This window comes from Taudactylus pleione, unplaced genomic scaffold (assembly GCF_031769625.1).
Source record: "Taudactylus pleione unplaced genomic scaffold, aTauple2 ptg000063l, whole genome shotgun sequence".
Classification (NCBI taxonomy): Eukaryota; Metazoa; Chordata; class Amphibia; order Anura; family Myobatrachidae; genus Taudactylus; species Taudactylus pleione.
The window spans coordinates 2,804,151-2,826,051 of record NW_028284465.1 but is presented as its reverse complement, the minus strand read 5'-3'; the positions used below and the strand labels follow the sequence as shown (position 1 = coordinate 2,826,051).

At 45.5% G+C, this 21,901-nt stretch overlaps 1 protein-coding gene across 2 annotated transcripts in view; it reads left to right on the top strand.

Annotated features, from left to right (window-relative positions):
- Positions 1–989: 989 nt before the first annotated feature.
- The window catches only part of SLC35F6 (solute carrier family 35 member F6), a 133,114-nt gene continuing 112,202 nt past the window's right edge, over positions 990–21,901 (top strand). The window contains exon 1 of one of the 2 annotated variants that reach the window (XM_088465724.1): positions 990–1,168. In XM_088465724.1, coding sequence (XP_088321850.1) covers positions 1,092–1,168 — 77 coding nt within the window. In that variant the 5' untranslated portion in view covers positions 990–1,091. Of the gene's footprint in view, positions 1,183–21,901 lie in introns of both variants that reach the window. The other variant, XM_088465725.1, reaches the window with a different exon arrangement.

The following is a 21,901-nucleotide window of genomic DNA, read 5'->3' as shown; positions in this document are numbered from 1 at the left end:
TCAAGACCATAGGCTACAATAGAAATCATGGATTTATCAAGAATCGCGTTACAAACCACCCAAAAATTGCATCTGAATAGAAGTATTAAATAGGCCGTTCTGTGAGCTGTGGGTTTGTCTAAAGTGTGGGGTCCCCCCCCCTCCCCCCAAATGCATTACCCGCCCTGGACCTCTGAGCCCCGGGCTGGTTGATAAACGGTACCACATATTATATTTTATAATGTCCCAACTTTCTGAGAATTTCCAGCCCTGGGCTGACCATTTTTTTATTAACCCTTTCTTTACACTTTCACACTAAAGCCTGCACAGATCATACTGATCTATGCAGTGATTTGAATCCGCTGCACTTTGACAGCAGATTCATACTTCTATTTAACTGCGGAATCTATTGTAAAGGCGGCAATCTGACAGGGTTTTAGACAGAAGCAAGCGATGGGTCTCACCAATCGAAACAAAACGAGACACTCAAAAACGCGCCCTGGTAAATCGGAGGTTTTTTAACTTGTAAATTGCAGGAGATGTCCAGCGATTCGGTTTAGAAGTCAAACAGGATTCTTAGTAATTGTACCCCTATATACACAATTCTGCGGAGTTGGTGTAAATTAATCAAAAGTGCACAGGGGCTTTCTGGTACATGCCCGCTGAGATAAGCTACGCAGACTGGCGTACTGTTCACGCTGCACCAGTCCCTATACAGTATATGTAACAAGCAGTTCCATAAATGCAGACCTATACACGTAATATATATTAAAAACTTAGGCAACGCAGATTCATGTAGAGTAAAGTGATTTACGTTGCGGTTTCTATTACTATTACAGCAGCCCTATGGCACAATAGAGAACACGCTTCCTCTTGTGATTCACTTTTCAGATGCTGAGAATGGCAGATTCCATGGTGTGACAACGTCAGACGTGAATGCAATGTAAGGACACGCACAGCTCCCTCTATAGGCCGCAGTTGACTGGCGAGTCACATGATTCCGTACTCTGTGCAGGAAATCAGCTCTCATTCTGTGTATTTATTCTCAGCATAACAAGCTCCCTCCTGTACAGGAGCCCGGCCAGAGGGATCCCTGGGGACACAGCACAGCCATGGCGTGGACGTCCTACCAGCTTATCCTGGCAGGGATGATGCTCGTGACGGGCTCCATTAACACTCTCTCAGCCAAGTACGTACCAGCAGGTATTATTCACAATGAGAAGCCTGTATTAGATTAGTGTATATAGCATATACATTAACAGATCCGGTATATACAGTATTGGGCTGCTATCGCTTCCCTTGAGACCAAGAACAGCTACAGTACAATTTTGCTCATTAATGACAAATGGCTTTAACCATCTACAAGGCCACGGCGAGGATTAAATGCTGTGAAATACTTTCACTTACAGTAACGCAGGTGGTAAGTTATCCGGGATATCAGGGACTTTACAGGCCATCAGAAAGCACCACAACATTGTGACCAGGGTATGGAGGCACGGGCCAGTATATTAGCTGTAAGCAGGTTATAAACAATGTAACAAGATGGATTTGACAGTTGCAACAGCTCTCTAATCTTCAGTATAGGGACGTGTTATTTATTTATTTTGGAAACTGTTACACTGTTGTGTGCGACACTTTTACAATGTTTGTGTATATTGTTTCTTTAATAATTTAACTGAATAATTCGCATTAAATACATTTCTGATTTGTCATCTCCGTCCCTGGTAGCAGATTATCAATACTGAGCAGAAGGGTCATGTTTAATTATCTTTACAGTTCCTTAGCTATTGTCTATTGTATGTGTCTGACATACATAGTTGACGCCAGAATAAGTCAGCGCTCTTCAGCCACAGTGGTTTTGTGAATGTGACGTTTGTGTATCCAAATTACATTTTTTAAAGAGTGATAAATCAGAGCCAGGAATCGTCATTTCTAATGAGGTCAGTGGATGCACGACAGGCCCAGCTAATTAGAAGAGTCTGCTATCTCCTAGAGTTGTCTCACTGGTTCCCGAATATAAAATACTTTGTCCATCCCTGTATTATTATATGATGATGTTTGTTTTCTAGAGACTGGTTTATTACCAGTTACTGATGTAAGCACTGTCCTATTACACAACTCTGTACAAAGAATATGTAATCATTCACGTCAGGTCCTGGGCCACTGGAGCTTACAGTCCAAATTCTCTTAAACATATATGTACATACTAGACTCTGTAAATGTCATAAGCCAAGTATTATACCAGTATGTTCTTCAACAGTGAGGTAAACCCGAAAGAACTTGGAGGAAATCCAAATGAATGGGGAAGAACATACAAACTCTACACAATCATAAAATGATTTTCACAAATGTTAGTTAAATATAGGCGGTAATGTCAGTAACTATTTGCTAAATGGTGAGGCAAATGCATCATGTCACTGCCCCTGTCACATGCAGCCCTGTCCTCACTGACACACCACTCATCTCCTGATATACTCTGTGCTGCTAGGGACACTGCTCCTCCCACTATATAACGCTCAGTCAGTGGCTTCCTGCTGCCTCCATTCCCCTCCTCACATCATGTCACTGGCCCTGTCACATGCAGCCCTGTCCTCATTAACACATCACTCATCTCCTGTGATACTCTGTGCTGCTGGGGGACTCTGCTCCTTACACTGTATTAGACTTATGCTGGGTACACACTATGCAATATATCGCTCAATCAGCCAACAAACAACATATTGCATAGTGCATCTACACGTGTGTGCAGTAGATAAGTCTATGAAAGACATCGCACATAGACTTATCGCAACTGTCCTACAGCTGTGTGCGACTGAGTCCCTGAATCTGTATACTATGTACAAAGAAGCGGGCGCAGCTATTTCCATTCCAAGTTCCATTGTGCTTCATATACAGACTCAGGAGCACACAGATATACAGGTGTCACATATCACATTACTCAGCGCAGTCTCCCATATACAGACTCAGGAGCACACAGAAATACAGGTGTCACATATCACATTACTCAGCGCAGTCTCCCATATACAGACTCAGGAGCACACAGATATACCGGTGTCACATATCACATTACTCAGCGCAGTCTCCCATATACAGACTCAGGAGCACACAGATATACAGGTGTCACATATCACATTACTCAGCACAGTCTCCCATATACAGACTCAGGAGCACACAGATATACAGGTGTCACATATCACATTACTCGGCGCAGTCTCCCATATACAGACTCAGGAGCACACAGATATACAGGCGTCACACGTAACATTACTCAGCGCAGTCTCCCATATACAGATACAGGTGTAACATATCACATTACTCACCGCAGTCTCCCATATACAGACTCAGGAGCACACAGATATACAGGTGTCACATATCACATTACTCAGCACAGTCTCCCATATGCAGACTCAGGAGCACACAGATATACAGGTGTCACCTATCACATTACACAGCGCAGTCTCCCATATACAGACTCAGGAGCACACAGATATACAGGTGTCACCTATCACATTACTCAGCGCAGTCTCCCATATACAGACTCAGGAGCACACAGATATACAGGTGTCACCTATCACATTACTCAGCGCAGTCTCCCATATACAGACTCAGGAGCACACAGCTATACAGGTGTCACCTATCACATTACTCAGCACAGTCTCCCATATACAGACTCAGGAGCACACAGATATACAGGTGTCACCTATCACATTACTCAGCGCAGTCTCCCATATACAGACTCAGGAGCACACAGATATACAGGTGTCACCTATCACATTACTCAGCGCAGTCTCCCATATACAGACTCAGGAGCACACAGATATACAGGTGTCACATATCACATTACTCGGCGCAGTCTCCCATATACAGACTCAGGAGCACACAGATATACAGGCGTCACACGTAACATTACTCAGCGCAGTCTCTCATATACAGACTCAGTAGCACACAGATATACAGGTGTCACATATCACATTACTCAGCACAGTCTCCCATATACAGATACAGGTGTAACATATCACATTACTCACCGCAGTCTCCCATATACAGACTCAGGAGCACACAGATATACAGGTGTCACCTATCACATTACTCAGCACAGTCTCCCATATGCAGACTCAGGAGCACACAGATATACAGGTGTCACCTATCACATTACTCAGCACAGTCTCAGGAGAACAGATATACAGGCGTCACATATCACATTACTCAGCGCAGTCTCCCATATACAGACTCAGGAGCACACAGGTATAAAGGTGTCACATATCACATTACTCAGCGCAGTCTCCTATATACAGACTCAGGAGCACACAGATATACAGGTGTCACACATCACATCACTCAGCGCAGTCTCCCATTTACAGACTCTGGAGCACACAGATATACAGGTGCCACATATCGCATTACTCAGCGCAGTCTCCTATATACAGACTCAGGAGCACACAGATATACAGGCGTCACACGTAACATTACTCAGCGCAGTCTCTCATATACAGACTCAGTAGCACACAGATATACAGGTGTCACATATCACATTACTCAGCACAGTCTCCCATATACAGATACAGGTGTAACATATCACATTACTCACCGCAGTCTCCCATATACAGACTCAGGAGCACACAGATATACAGGTGTCACCTATCACATTACTCAGCACAGTCTCCCATATGCAGACTCAGGAGCACACAGATATACAGGTGTCACCTATCACATTACTCAGCACAGTCTCAGGAGAACAGATATACAGGCGTCACATATCACATTACTCAGCGCAGTCTCCCATATACAGACTCAGGAGCACACAGGTATAAAGGTGTCACATATCACATTACTCAGCGCAGTCTCCTATATACAGACTCAGGAGCACACAGATATACAGGTGTCACACATCACATCACTCAGCGCAGTCTCCCATTTACAGACTCTGGAGCACACAGATATACAGGTGCCACATATCGCATTACTCAGCGCAGTCTCCTATATACAGACTCAGGAGCACACAGATATACAGGTGTCACATATCACATTACTCAGCGCAGTCTCCCATATAAAGACTCAGGAGCACACAGATATACAGGCGTCACATATCACATTACTCAGCGCAGTCTCCTATATACAGACTCAGGAGCACACAGATATGCAGGTGTCACACATCCCATTACTCAGCGCAGTCTTCCATATACAGACTCAGGAGCACACATATATACAGGCTTCACATATCACATTACTCAGCGCAGTCTCCCATATACAGACGTCACATATCGCATTACTCAGCGCAGTCTCCCATATACAGACTCAGGAGAACACAGATATACAGGGGTCACATATCGCATTACTCAGCGCAGTCTCCCATATACAGACTCAGGAGCACACAGATATACAGGTGTCACACATCACATTACTCAGCGCAGTCTCCCATATACAGACTCAGGAGCACACAGATATACAGGTGTCACACATCCCTTTACTCAGCACAGTCTCCCATATACAGACTCAGGAGCACACAGATATACAGGTGTCACATATCGCATTACTCAACGCAGTCTCCCATATACAGACTCAGGAGCACACAGATATACAGGTGTCACATATCACATTACTCAGCACAGACTCAGGAGCACAGATGTACAGGCGTCACATATCACATTACTCAGCGCAGTCTCCCATATACAGACTCAGGAGCACGCAGATATACAGGTGTCACATATCGGATTACTCAGCGCAGTCTCCCATATACAGACTCTGGAGCACACAGATATACAGGTGTCACATATCACATTACTCAGCGCAGTCTCCCATATACAGAATCAGGAGCACACAGATATACAGGTGTCACATATCACATTACTCAGCGCAGACTCCCATATACAGACTCAGGAGCACACAGATATACAGGTGTCACATATCACATTCCTCAGCGCAGTCTCCCATATACAGACTCAGAAGCACACAGATATACAGGTGTCACATATCACATTCCTCAGCGCAGTCTCCCATATACAGACTCAGGAGCACACAGATATACAGGTGTCACATATCACATTCCTCAGCGCAGTCTCCTATATACAGACTCAGGAGCACACAGATATACAGGTGTCACATATCACATTACTCAGCGCAGTCTCCCATATACAGACTCAGGAGCACACAGATATACAGGTGTCACATATCACATTACTCAGTGCAGTCTCCCATATACAGACTCAGGAGCACACAGATATACAGGCGTCACATATCGCATTACTCAGCGCAGTCTCCCATATACAGACTCAGGAGCACACAGATATACAGGCGTCACATATCGCATTACTCAGCGCAGTCTCCCATATACAGACTCAGAAGCACACAGATATACAGGCGTCACATATCGCATTACTCAGCGCAGTCTCCCATATAAAGACTCAGGAGCACACAGATATACAGGCGTCACATATCGCATTACTCAGCGCAGTCTCCCATATACAGACTCAGGAGCATACAGATATACAGGTGTCACATATCGCATTACTCAGCGCAGTCTCCTATATACAGACTCAGGAGCACACAGATATACAGGTGTCACATATCGCATTACTCAGCGCAGTCTCCCATATACAGACTCAGGAGCACACAGATATACAGGTGTCACATATCACATTACTCAGCGCAGTCTCCCATATACAGACTCAGGAGCACACAGATATACAGGTGTCACATTACTCAGCGCAGTCTCCCATATACAGACTAAGAAGCACACAGATATACAGGTGTCACACATCCCATTACTCAGCACAGTCTCCCATATACAGATACAGGTGTAACATATCACATTACTCACCGCAGTCTCCCATATACAGACTCAGGAGCACACAGATATACAGGTGCCACATATCACATTACTCAGCACAGTCTCCCATATGCAGACTCAGGAGCACACAGATATACAGGTATCACATATCACATTACTCAGCGCAGTCTCCCATATGCAGACTCAGAAGCACACAGATATACAGGTGTCACCTATCACATTACTCAGCGCAGTCTCCCATATACAGACTCAGGAGCACACAGATATACAGGTGTCACCTAACACATTACTCAGCGCAGTCTCCCATATACAGAATCAGGAGCACACAGATATACAGGTGTCACCTATCAGATTACTCAGCGCAGTCTCCCATATACAGACTCAGGAGCACACAGATATACAGGTGTCACATATCACATTACTCAGCACAGTCTCCCATATACAGACTCTGGAGCACACAGATATACAGGTGTCACATATCACATTACTCAGCACAGTCTCCCATATACAGATACAGGTGTAACAAATCACATTACTCACCGCAATCTCCCATATACAGACTCAGGAGCACACAGATATACAGGTGTCACATATCACATTACTCAGCGCAGTCTCCCATATGCAGACTTAGAAGCACACAGATATACAGGTGTCACCTATCACATTACACAGCGCAGTTTCCCATATACAGACTCAGGAGCACACAGATATACAGGTGTCACCTATCACATTACACAGGGCAAGCTCCCATATACAGACTCAGGAGTACACAGCTATACAGGTGTCACCTATCACATTACTCAGCGCAGTATCCCATATACAGACTCAGGAGCACACAGATTTACAGGTGTCACCTATCACATTACTCAGCGCAGTCTCCCATATACAGACTCAGGAGCACGCAGCTATACAGGTGTCACCTATCACATTACTCAGCGCAGTCTCCCATATACAGACTCAGGAGCACGCAGATATACAGGTGTCACATATCACATTACTCAGCGCAGTCTCCCATATACAGACTCTGGAGCACGCAGATATACAGGTGTCACACATCCCATTACTCAGCGCAGTCTCCCATATACAGACTCAGGAGCACACATATATACAGGTGTCACACATCCCATTACTCAGCGTAGTCTCCCATATACAGACTCAGGAGCACACAGATATACAGGTGACACACATCCCATTACACAGCGCAGTCTCCCATATACAGACTCAGGAGCACACAGATATACAGGTGTCACCTATCACATTACTCAGCGCAGTCTCCCATATACAAACTCAGGAGCACACAGATATACAGGCGTCACATATCCCATTACTCAGCACAGTGTCCCATATACAGACTCAGGAGCACAGATATACAGGCGTCACATATCCCATTACTCAGCACAGTGTCCCATATACAGACTCAGGAGCACACAGATACACAGGTGTCACATATCACATTACTCAGCGCAGTCTCCCATATACAGACTAAGGAGCATACAGATATACAGGTGTCACATATCACATTACTCAGCGCAGTCTCCCATATAAAGACTCAGGAGCACACAGATATACAGGTGTCACCTATCACATTACTCAGCGCAGTCTCCCATATAAAGACTCAGGAGCACACAGATATACAGGCTTCACATATCACATTACTCAGCGCAGTCTCCCATATACAGACGTCACATATCACATTACTCAGCGCAGTCTCCCATATACAGACTCAGGAGCACACAGATATACAGGTGTCACATATCCCATTACTCAGAGCAGTCTCCCATATACAGACTCAGGAGCACACAGATATACAGGTGTCACATATCACATTACTCAGCGCAGTCTCCCATATACAGACTCAGGAGCACACAGATAAACAGGTGTCACATATCACATTACTCAGCGCAGTCTCCCATATACAGACTCAGGAGCACACAGATATACAGGTGTCACATATCACATTACTCAGCGCAGACTAAGGAGCACAGATATACAGGGGTCACATATCACATTACTCAGCGCAGTCTCCCATATACAGACTCAGGAGCACACAGATAAACAGGTGTCTCATATCATATTACTCAGCACAGACTCAGGAGCACAGATATACAGGTGTCACATATCACATTCCTCAGCGCAGTCTCCCATATACAGACTCAGGAGCACACAGATATACAGGTGTCACATATCACATTCCTCAGCGCAGTCTCCTATATACAGACTCAGGAGCACACAGATATACAGGTGTCACATATCACATTACTCAGCGCAGTCTCCCATATACAGACTCAGGAGCACACAGATATACAGGTGTCACATATCACATTACTCAGCGCAGTCTCCCATATACAGACTCAGGAGCACACAGATATACAGGCGTCACATATCGCATTACTCAGCGCAGTCTCCCATATACAGACTCAGGAGCACACAGATATACAGGCGTCACATATCGCATTACTCAGCGCAGTCTCCCATATACAGACTCAGGAGCACACAGATATACAGGTGTCACATATCACATTACTCAGCGCAGACTAAGGAGCACAGATATACAGGGGTCACATATCACATTACTCACCGCAGTCTCCCATATACAGACTCAGGAGCACACAGATATACAGGTGTCACATATCGGATTACTCAGCGCAGTATCCTATATACATACTCAGGAGCACACAGATATACAGGTGTCACATATCACATTACTCAGCGCAGTCTCCCATATACAGACTCAGGAGCACACAGATATACAGGTGTCACATATCGCATTACTCAGCGCAGTCTCCCATATACAGACTCAGGAGCACACAGATATACAGGCGTCACATATCGCATTACTCAGCGCAGTCTCCCATATACAGACTCAGGAGCACACAGATATACAGGCGTCACATATCACATTACTCAGCGCAGTCTCCTATATACAGACTCAGGAGCACACAGATATACAGGTGTCACACATCCCATTACTCAGCGCAGTCTTCCATATACAGACTCAGGAGCACACATATATACAGGCTTCACATATCACATTACTCAGCGCAGTCTCCCATATACAGACGTCACATATCGCATTACTCAGCGCAGTCTCCCATATACAGACTCAGGAGCACACAGATATACAGGGGTCACATATCGCATTACTCAGCGCAGTCTCCCATATACAGACTCAGGAGCACACAGATATACAGGTGTCACACATCACATTACTCAGCGCAGTCTCCCATATACAGACTCAGGAGCACACAGATATACAGGTGTCACACATCCCTTTACTCAGCACAGTCTCCCATATACAGACTCAGGAGCACACAGATATACAGGTGTCACATATCGCATTACTCAACGCAGTCTCCCATATACAGACTCAGGAGCACACAGATATACAGGTGTCACATATCACATTACTCAGCACAGACTCAGGAGCACAGATGTACAGGCGTCACATATCACATTACTCAGCGCAGTCTCCCATATACAGACTCAGGAGCACGCAGATATACAGGTGTCACATATCGGATTACTCAGCGCAGTCTCCCATATACAGACTCTGGAGCACACAGATATACAGGTGTCACATATCACATTACTCAGCGCAGTCTCCCATATACAGACTCAGGAGCACACAGATATACAGGTGTCACATATCACATTACTCAGCGCAGACTCCCATTTACAGACTCAGGAGCACACAGATATACAGGTGTCACATATCACATTCCTCAGCGCAGTCTCCCATATACAGACTCAGAAGCACACAGATATACAGGTGTCACATATCACATTCCTCAGCGCAGTCTCCCATATACAGACTCAGGAGCACACAGATATACAGGTGTCACATATCACATTCCTCAGCGCAGTCTCCTATATACAGACTCAGGAGCACACAGATATACAGGTGTCACATATCACATTACTCAGCGCAGTCTCCCATATACAGACTCAGGAGCACACAGATATACAGGTGTCACATATCACATTACTCAGCGCAGTCTCCCATATACAGACTCAGGAGCACACAGATATACAGGCGTCACATATCGCATTACTCAGCGCAGTCTCCCATATACAGACTCAGGAGCACACAGATATACAGGCGTCACATATCGCATTACTCAGCGCAGTCTCCCATATACAGACTCAGAAGCACACAGATATACAGGCGTCACATATCGCATTACTCAGCGCAGTCTCCCATATAAAGACTCAGAAGCACACAGATATACAGGCGTCACATATCGCATTACTCAGCGCAGTCTCCCATATACAGACTCAGGAGCATACAGATATACAGGTGTCACATATCGCATTACTCAGCGCAGTCTCCTATATACAGACTCAGGAGCACACAGATATACAGGTGTCACATATCGCATTACTCAGCGCAGTCTCCCATATACAGACTCAGGAGCACACAGATATACAGGTGTCACATATCACATTACTCAGCGCAGTCTCCCATATACAGACTCAGGAGCACACAGATATACAGGTGTCACATTACTCAGCGCAGTCTCCCATATACAGACTAAGAAGCACACAGATATACAGGTGTCACACATCCCATTACTCAGCACAGTCTCCCATATACAGATACAGGTGTAACATATCACATTACTCACCGCAGTCTCCCATATACAGACTCAGGAGCACACAGATATACAGGTGTCACATATCACATTACTCAGCACAGTCTCCCATATGCAGACTCAGGAGCACACAGATATACAGGTATCACATATCACATTACTCAGCGCAGTCTCCCATATGCAGACTCAGAAGCACACAGATATACAGGTGTCACCTATCACATTACTCAGCGCAGTCTCCCATATACAGACTCAGGAGCACACAGATATACAGGTGTCACCTAACACATTACTCAGCGCAGTCTCCCATATACAGACTCAGGAGCACACAGATATACAGGTGTCACCTATCACATTACTCAGCGCAGTCTCCCATATACAGACTCAGGAGCACACAGACATACAGGTGTCACATATCACATTACTCAGCACAGTCTCCCATATACAGACTCTGGAGCACACAGATATACAGGTGTCACATATCACATTACTCAGCACAGTCTCCCATATACAGATACAGGTGTAACAAATCACATTACTCACCGCAATCTCCCATATACAGACTCAGGAGCACACAGATATACAGGTGTCACATATCACATTACTCAGCGCAGTCTCCCATATGCAGACTTAGAAGCACACAGATATACAGGTGTCACCTATCACATTACACAGCGCAGTTTCCCATATACAGACTCAGGAGTACACAGCTATACAGGTGTCACCTATCACATTACTCAGCGCAGTATCCCATATACAGACTCAGGAGCACACAGATTTACAGGTGTCACCTATCACATTACTCAGCGCAGTCTCCCATATACAGACTCAGGAGCACGCAGCTATACAGGTGTCACCTATCACATTACTCAGCGCAGTCTCCCATATACAGACTCAGGAGCACACAGATATACAGGTGTCACCTATCACATTACTCAGCGCAGTCTCCCATATACAGACTCAGGAGCACACAGATATACAGGTGTCACATATCACATTACTCAGCACAGTCTCCCATATACAGACTCTGGAGCACACAGATATACAGGTGTCACATATCACATTACTCAGCACAGTCTCCCATATACAGATACAGGTGTAACAAATCACATTACTCACCGCAATCTCCCATATACAGACTCAGGAGCACACAGATATACAGGTGTCACATATCACATTACTCAGCGCAGTCTCCCATATGCAGACTTAGAAGCACACAGATATACAGGTGTCACCTATCACATTACACAGCGCAGTTTCCCATATACAGACTCAGGAGTACACAGCTATACAGGTGTCACCTATCACATTACTCAGCGCAGTATCCCATATACAGACTCAGGAGCACACAGATTTACAGGTGTCACCTATCACATTACTCAGCGCAGTCTCCCATATACAGACTCAGGAGCACGCAGCTATACAGGTGTCACCTATCACATTACTCAGCGCAGTCTCCCATATACAGACTCAGGAGCACGCAGATATACAGGTGTCACATATCACATTACTCAGCGCAGTCTCCCATATACAGACTCTGGAGCACGCAGATATACAGGTGTCACACATCCCATTACTCAGCGCAGTCTCCCATATACAGACTCAGGAGCACACAGATACACAGGTGTCACATATCACATTACTCAGCGCAGTCTCCCATATACAGACTAAGGAGCATACAGATATACAGGTGTCACATATCACATTACTCAGCGCAGTCTCCCATATAAAGACTCAGGAGCACACAGATATACAGGTGTCACCTATCACATTACTCAGCGCAGTCTCCCATATAAAGACTCAGGAGCACACAGATATACAGGCTTCACATATCACATTACTCAGCGCAGTCTCCCATATACAGACGTCACATATCACATTACTCAGCGCAGTCTCCCATATACAGACTCAGGAGCACACAGATATACAGGTGTCACATATCCCATTACTCAGAGCAGTCTCCCATATACAGACTCAGGAGCACACAGATATACAGGTGTCACATATCACATTACTCAGCGCAGTCTCCCATATACAGACTCAGGAGCACACAGATAAACAGGTGTCACATATCACATTACTCAGCGCAGTCTCCCATATACAGACTCAGGAGCACACAGATATACAGGTGTCACATATCACATTACTCAGCGCAGACTAAGGAGCACAGATATACAGGGGTCACATATCACATTACTCAGCGCAGTCTCCCATATACAGACTCAGGAGCACACAGATAAACAGGTGTCTCATATCATATTACTCAGCACAGACTCAGGAGCACAGATATACAGGTGTCACATATCACATTCCTCAGCGCAGTCTCCCATATACAGACTCAGGAGCACACAGATATACAGGTGTCACATATCACATTCCTCAGCGCAGTCTCCTATATACAGACTCAGGAGCACACAGATATACAGGTGTCACATATCACATTACTCAGCGCAGTCTCCCATATACAGACTCAGGAGCACACAGATATACAGGTGTCACATATCACATTACTCAGCGCAGTCTCCCATATACAGACTCAGGAGCACACAGATATACAGGCGTCACATATCGCATTACTCAGCGCAGTCTCCCATATACAGACTCAGGAGCACACAGATATACAGGCGTCACATATCGCATTACTCAGCGCAGTCTCCCATATACAGACTCAGGAGCACACAGATATACAGGTGTCACATATCACATTACTCAGCGCAGACTAAGGAGCACAGATATACAGGGGTCACATATCACATTACTCACCGCAGTCTCCCATATACAGACTCAGGAGCACACAGATATACAGGTGTCACATATCGGATTACTCAGCGCAGTATCCTATATACATACTCAGGAGCACACAGATATACAGGTGTCACATATCACATTACTCAGCGCAGTCTCCCATATACAGACTCAGGAGCACACAGATATACAGGTGTCACATATCGCATTACTCAGCGCAGTCTCCCATATACAGACTCAGGAGCACACAGATATACAGGCGTCACATATCGCATTACTCAGCGCAGTCTCCCATATACAGACTCAGGAGCACACAGATATACAGGCGTCACATATCACATTACTCAGCGCAGTCTCCTATATACAGACTCAGGAGCACACAGATATACAGGTGTCACACATCCCATTACTCAGCGCAGTCTTCCATATACAGACTCAGGAGCACACATATATACAGGCTTCACATATCACATTACTCAGCGCAGTCTCCCATATACAGACGTCACATATCGCATTACTCAGCGCAGTCTCCTATATACAGACTCAGGAGCACACAGATATACAGGTGTCACATATCGCATTACTCAACGCAGTCTCCCATATACAGACTCAGGAGCACACAGATATACAGGTGTCACATATCACATTACTCAGCACAGACTCAGGAGCACAGATGTACAGGCGTCACATATCACATTACTCAGCGCAGTCTCCCATATACAGACTCAGGAGCACGCAGATATACAGGTGTCACATATCGGATTACTCAGCGCAGTCTCCCATATACAGACTCTGGAGCACACAGATATACAGGTGTCACATATCACATTACTCAGCGCAGTCTCCCATATACAGACTCAGGAGCACACAGATATACAGGTGTCACATATCACATTACTCAGCACAGACTCCCATTTACAGACTCAGGAGCACACAGATATACAGGTGTCACATATCACATTCCTCAGCGCAGTCTCCCATATACAGACTCAGAAGCACACAGATATACAGGTGTCACATATCACATTCCTCAGCGCAGTCTCCCATATACAGACTCAGGAGCACACAGATATACAGGTGTCACATATCACATTCCTCAGCGCAGTCTCCTATATACAGACTCAGGAGCACACAGATATACAGGTGTCACATATCACATTACTCAGCGCAGTCTCCCATATACAGACTCAGGAGCACACAGATATACAGGTGTCACATATCACATTACTCAGCGCAGTCTCCCATATACAGACTCAGGAGCACACAGATATACAGGCGTCACATATCGCATTACTCAGCGCTGTCTCCCATATACAGACTCAGGAGCACACAGATATACAGGCGTCACATATCGCATTACTCAGCGCAGTCTCCCATATACAGACTCAGAAGCACACAGATATACAGGCGTCACATATCGCATTACTCAGCGCAGTCTCCCATATAAAGACTCAGAAGCACACAGATATACAGGCGTCACATATCGCATTACTCAGCGCAGTCTCCCATATACAGACTCAGGAGCATACAGATATACAGGTGTCACATATCGCATTACTCAGCGCAGTCTCCTATATACAGACTCAGGAGCACACAGATATACAGGTGTCACATATCGCATTACTCAGCGCAGTCTCCCATATACAGACTCAGGAGCACACAGATATACAGGTGTCACATATCACATTACTCAGCGCAGTCTCCCATATACAGACTCAGGAGCACACAGATATACAGGTGTCACATTACTCAGCGCAGTCTCCCATATACAGACTAAGAAGCACACAGATATACAGGTGTCACACATCCCATTACTCAGCACAGTCTCCCATATACAGATACAGGTGTAACATATCACATTACTCACCGCAGTCTCCCATATACAGACTCAGGAGCACACAGATATACAGGTGTCACATATCACATTACTCAGCACAGTCTCCCATATGCAGACTCAGGAGCACACAGATATACAGGTATCACATATCACATTACTCAGCGCAGTCTCCCATATGCAGACTCAGAAGCACACAGATATACAGGTGTCACCTATCACATTACTCAGCGCAGTCTCCCATATACAGACTCAGGAGCACACAGATATACAGGTGTCACCTAACACATTACTCAGCGCAGTCTCCCATATACAGACTCAGGAGCACACAGACATACAGGTGTCACATATCACATTACTCAGCACAGTCTCCCATATACAGACTCTGGAGCACACAGATATACAGGTGTCACATATCACATTACTCAGCACAGTCTCCCATATACAGATACAGGTGTAACAAATCACATTACTCACCGCAATCTCCCATATACAGACTCAGGAGCACACAGATATACAGGTGTCACATATCACATTACTCAGCGCAGTCTCCCATATGCAGACTTAGAAGCACACAGATATACAGGTGTCACCTATCACATTACACAGCGCAGTTTCCCATATACAGACTCAGGAGTACACAGCTATACAGGTGTCACCTATCACATTACTCAGCGCAGTATCCCATATACAGACTCAGGAGCACACAGATTTACAGGTGTCACCTATCACATTACTCAGCGCAGTCTCCCATATACAGACTCAGGAGCACGCAGCTATACAGGTGTCACCTATCACATTACTCAGCGCAGTCTCCCATATACAGACTCAGGAGCACACAGATATACAGGTGTCACCTATCACATTACTCAGCGCAGTCTCCCATATACAGACTCAGGAGCACACAGATATACAGGTGTCACATATCACATTACTCAGCACAGTCTCCCATATACAGACTCTGGAGCACACAGATATACAGGTGTCACATATCACATTACTCAGCACAGTCTCCCATATACAGATACAGGTGTAACAAATCACATTACTCACCGCAATCTCCCATATACAGACTCAGGAGCACACAGATATACAGGTGTCACATATCACATTACTCAGCGCAGTCTCCCATATGCAGACTTAGAAGCACACAGATATACAGGTGTCACCTATCACATTACACAGCGCAGTTTCCCATATACAGACTCAGGAGTACACAGCTATACAGGTGTCACCTATCACATTACTCAGCGCAGTATCCCATATACAGACTCAGGAGCACACAGATTTACAGGTGTCACCTATCACATTACTCAGCGCAGTCTCCCATATACAGACTCAGGAGCACGCAGCTATACAGGTGTCACCTATCACATTACTCAGCGCAGTCTCCCATATACAGACTCAGGAGCACGCAGATATACAGGTGTCACATATCACATTACTCAGCGCAGTCTCCCATATACAGACTCTGGAGCACGCAGATATACAGGTGTCACACATCCCATTACTCAGCGCAGTCTCCCATATACAGACTCAGGAGCACACATATATACAGGTGTCACACATCCCATTACTCAGCGTAGTCTCCCATATACAGACTCAGGAGCACACAGATATACAGGTGACATACATCCCATTACACAGCGCAGTCTCCCATATACAGACTCAGGAGCACACAGATATACAGGTGTCACCTATCACATTACTCAGCGCAGTCTCCCATATACAAACTCAGGAGCACACAGATATACAGGCGTCACATATCCCATTACTCAGCACAGTGTCCCATATACTGACTCAGGAGCACAGATATACAGGCGTCACATATCCCATTACTCAGCACAGTGTCCCATATACAGACTCAGGAGCACACAGATACACAGGTGTCACATATCACATTACTCAGCGCAGTCTCCCATATACAGACTAAGGAGCATACAGATATACAGGTGTCACATATCACATTACTCAGCGCAGTCTCCCATATAAAGACTCAGGAGCACACAGATATACAGGTGTCACCTATCACATTACTCAGCGCAGTCTCCCATATAAAGACTCAGGAGCACACAGATATACAGGCTTCACATATCACATTACTCAGCGCAGTCTCCCATATACAGACGTCACATATCACATTACTCAGCGCAGTCTCCCATATACAGACTCAGGAGCACACAGATATACAGGTGTCACATATCCCATTACTCAGAGCAGTCTCCCATATACAGACTCAGGAGCACACAGATATACAGGTGTCACATATCACATTACTCAGCGCAGTCTCCCATATGCAGACTTAGAAGCACACAGATATACAGGTGTCACCTATCACATTACACAGCGCAGTTTCCCATATACAGACTCAGGAGTACACAGCTATACAGGTGTCACCTATCACATTACTCAGCGCAGTATCCCATATACAGACTCAGGAGCACACAGATTTACAGGTGTCACCTATCACATTACTCAGCGCAGTCTCCCATATACAGACTCAGGAGCACGCAGCTATACAGGTGTCACCTATCACATTACTCAGCGCAGTCTCCCATATACAGACTCAGGAGCACGCAGATATACAGGTGTCACATATCACATTACTCAGCGCAGTCTCCCATATACAGACTCTGGAGCACGCAGATATACAGGTGTCACACATCCCATTACTCAGCGCAGTCTCCCATATACAGACTCAGGAGCACACATATATACAGGTGTCACACATCCCATTACTCAGCGTAGTCTCCCATATACAGACTCAGGAGCACACAGATATACAGGTGACACACATCCCATTACACAGCGCAGTCTCCCATATACAGACTCAGGAGCACACAGATATACAGGTGTCACCTATCACATTACTCAGCGCAGTCTCCCATATACAAACTCAGGAGCACACAGATATACAGGCGTCACATATCCCATTACTCAGCACAGTGTCCCATATACAGACTCAGGAGCACACAGATATACAGGTGTCACATATCACATTACTCAGCGCAGTCTCCCATATGCAGACTTAGAAGCACACAGATATACAGGTGTCACCTATCACATTACACAGCGCAGTTTCCCATATACAGACTCAGGAGTACACAGCTATACAGGTGTCACCTATCACATTACTCAGCGCAGTCTCCCATATACAGACTCTGGAGCACGCAGATATACAGGTGTCACACATCCCATTACTCAGCGCAGTCTCCCATATACAGACTCAGGAGCACACATATATACAGGTGTCACACATCACATTACTCAGCGCAGTCTCCCATATGCAGACTTAGAAGCACACAGATATACAGGTGTCACCTATCACATTACACAGCGCAGTTTCCCATATACAGACTCAGGAGTACACAGCTATACAGGTGTCACCTATCACATTACTCAGCGCAGTATCCCATATACAGACTCAGGAGCACACAGATTTACAGGTGTCACCTATCACATTACTCAGCGCAGTCTCCCATATACAAACTCAGGAGCACACAGATATACAGGCGTCACATATCCCATTACTCAGCACAGTGTCCCATATACAGACTCAGGAGCACAGATATACAGGCGTCACATATCCCATTACTCAGCACAGTGTCCCATATACAGACTCAGGAGCACACAGATACACAGGTGTCACATATCACATTACTCAGCGCAGTCTCCCATATACAGACTAAGGAGCATACAGATATACAGGTGTCACATATCACATTACTCAGCGCAGTCTCCCATATAAAGACTCAGGAGCACACAGATATACAGGTGTCACCTATCACATTACTCAGCGCAGTCTCCCATATAAAGACTCAGGAGCACACAGATATACAGGCTTCACATATCACATTACTCAGCGCAGTCTCCCATATACAGACGTCACATATCACATTACTCAGCGCAGTCTCCCATATACAGACTCAGGAGCACACAGATATACAGGTGTCACATATCCCATTACTCAGAGCAGTCTCCCATATACAGACTCAGGAGCACACAGATATACAGGTGTCACATATCACATTACTCAGCGCAGTCTCCCATATACAGACTCAGGAGCACACAGATAAACAGGTGTCACATATCACATTACTCAGCGCAGTCTCCCATATACAGACTCAGGAGCACACAGATATACAGGTGTCACATATCACATTACTCAGCGCAGACTAAGGAGCACAGATATACAGGGGTCACATATCACATTACTCAGCGCAGTCTCCCATATACAGACTCAGGAGCACACAGATAAACAGGTGTCTCATATCACATTACTCAGCACAGACTCAGGAGCACAGATATACAGGCGTCACATATCACATTCCTCAGCGCAGTCTCCCATATACAGACTCAGGAGCACACAGATATACAGGTGTCACATATCACATTCCTCAGCGCATTCTCCCATATACAGACTCAGGAGCACACAGATATACAGGTGTCACATATCACATTCCTCAGCGCAGTCTCCTATATACAGACTCAGGAGCACACAGATATACAGGTGTCACATATCACATTACTCAGCGCAGTCTCCCATATACAGACTCAGGAGCACACAGATATACAGGTGTCACATATCACATTACTCAGCGCAGTCTCCCATATACAGACTCAGGAGCACACAGATATACAGGCGTCACATATCGCATTACTCAGCGCAGTCTCCCATATACAGACTCAGGAGCACACAGATATACAGGCGTCACATATCGCATTACTCAGCGCAGTCTCCCATATACAGACTCAGGAGCACACAGATATACAGGTGTCACATATCACATTACTCAGCGCAGACTCAGGAGCACAGATATACAGGCGTCACATATCACATTACTCAGCGCAGTCTCCCATATACAGACTCAGGAGCACACAGATATACAGGTGTCACATATCGGATTACTCAGCGCAGTATCCTATATACATACTCAGGAGCACACAGATATACAGGTGTCACATATCACATTACTCAGCGCAGTCTCCCATATACAGACTCAGGAGCACACAGATATACAGGTGTCACATATCGCATTACTCAGCGCAGTCTCCCATATACAGACTCAGGAGCACACAGATATACAGGCGTCACATATCGCATTACTCAGCGCAGTCTCCCATATACAGACTCAGGAGCACACAGATATACAGGCGTCACATATCGCATTACTCAGCGCAGTCTCCCATATACAGACTCAGAAGCACACAGATATACAGGCGTCACATATCGCATTACTCAGCGCAGTCTCCCATATAAAGACTCAGGAGCACACAGATATACAGGCGTCACATATCGCATTACTCAGCGCAGTCTCCCATATACAGACTCAGGAGCATACAGATATACAGGTGTCACATATCGCATTACTCAGCGCAGTCTCCCATATACAGACTCAGGAGCACACAGATATACAGGTGTCACATATCACATTACTCAGCGCAGTCTCCCATATACAGACTCAGGAGCACACAGATATACAGGTGTCACATTACTCAGCGCAGTCTCCCATATACAGGCTCAGAAGCAAACAGATATACAGGCGTCACACATCCCATTACTCAGCGCAATCTTCCATATACAGACTCAGGAGCACACAGATATACAGGTGTCACATATCACATTACTCAGCGCAGTCTCCCATATACAGACTCAGAAGCACACAGATATACAGGTGTCACACATCCCATTACTCAGCGCAGTCTTCCAAATACAGACTCAGGAGCACACAGATATACAGGTGTCAAATATCACATTACTCAGCACAGACTCAGGAGCACAGATATACAGGCGTCACATATCCCATTACTCAGCACAGTGTCCCATATACAGACTCAGGAGCACAGATATACAGGTGTCACATATCCCATTACTCAGAGCAGTCTCCCATATACAGACTCAGGAGCACACAGATATACAGGTGTCACATATCACATTACTCAGCGCAGTCTCCCATATACAGA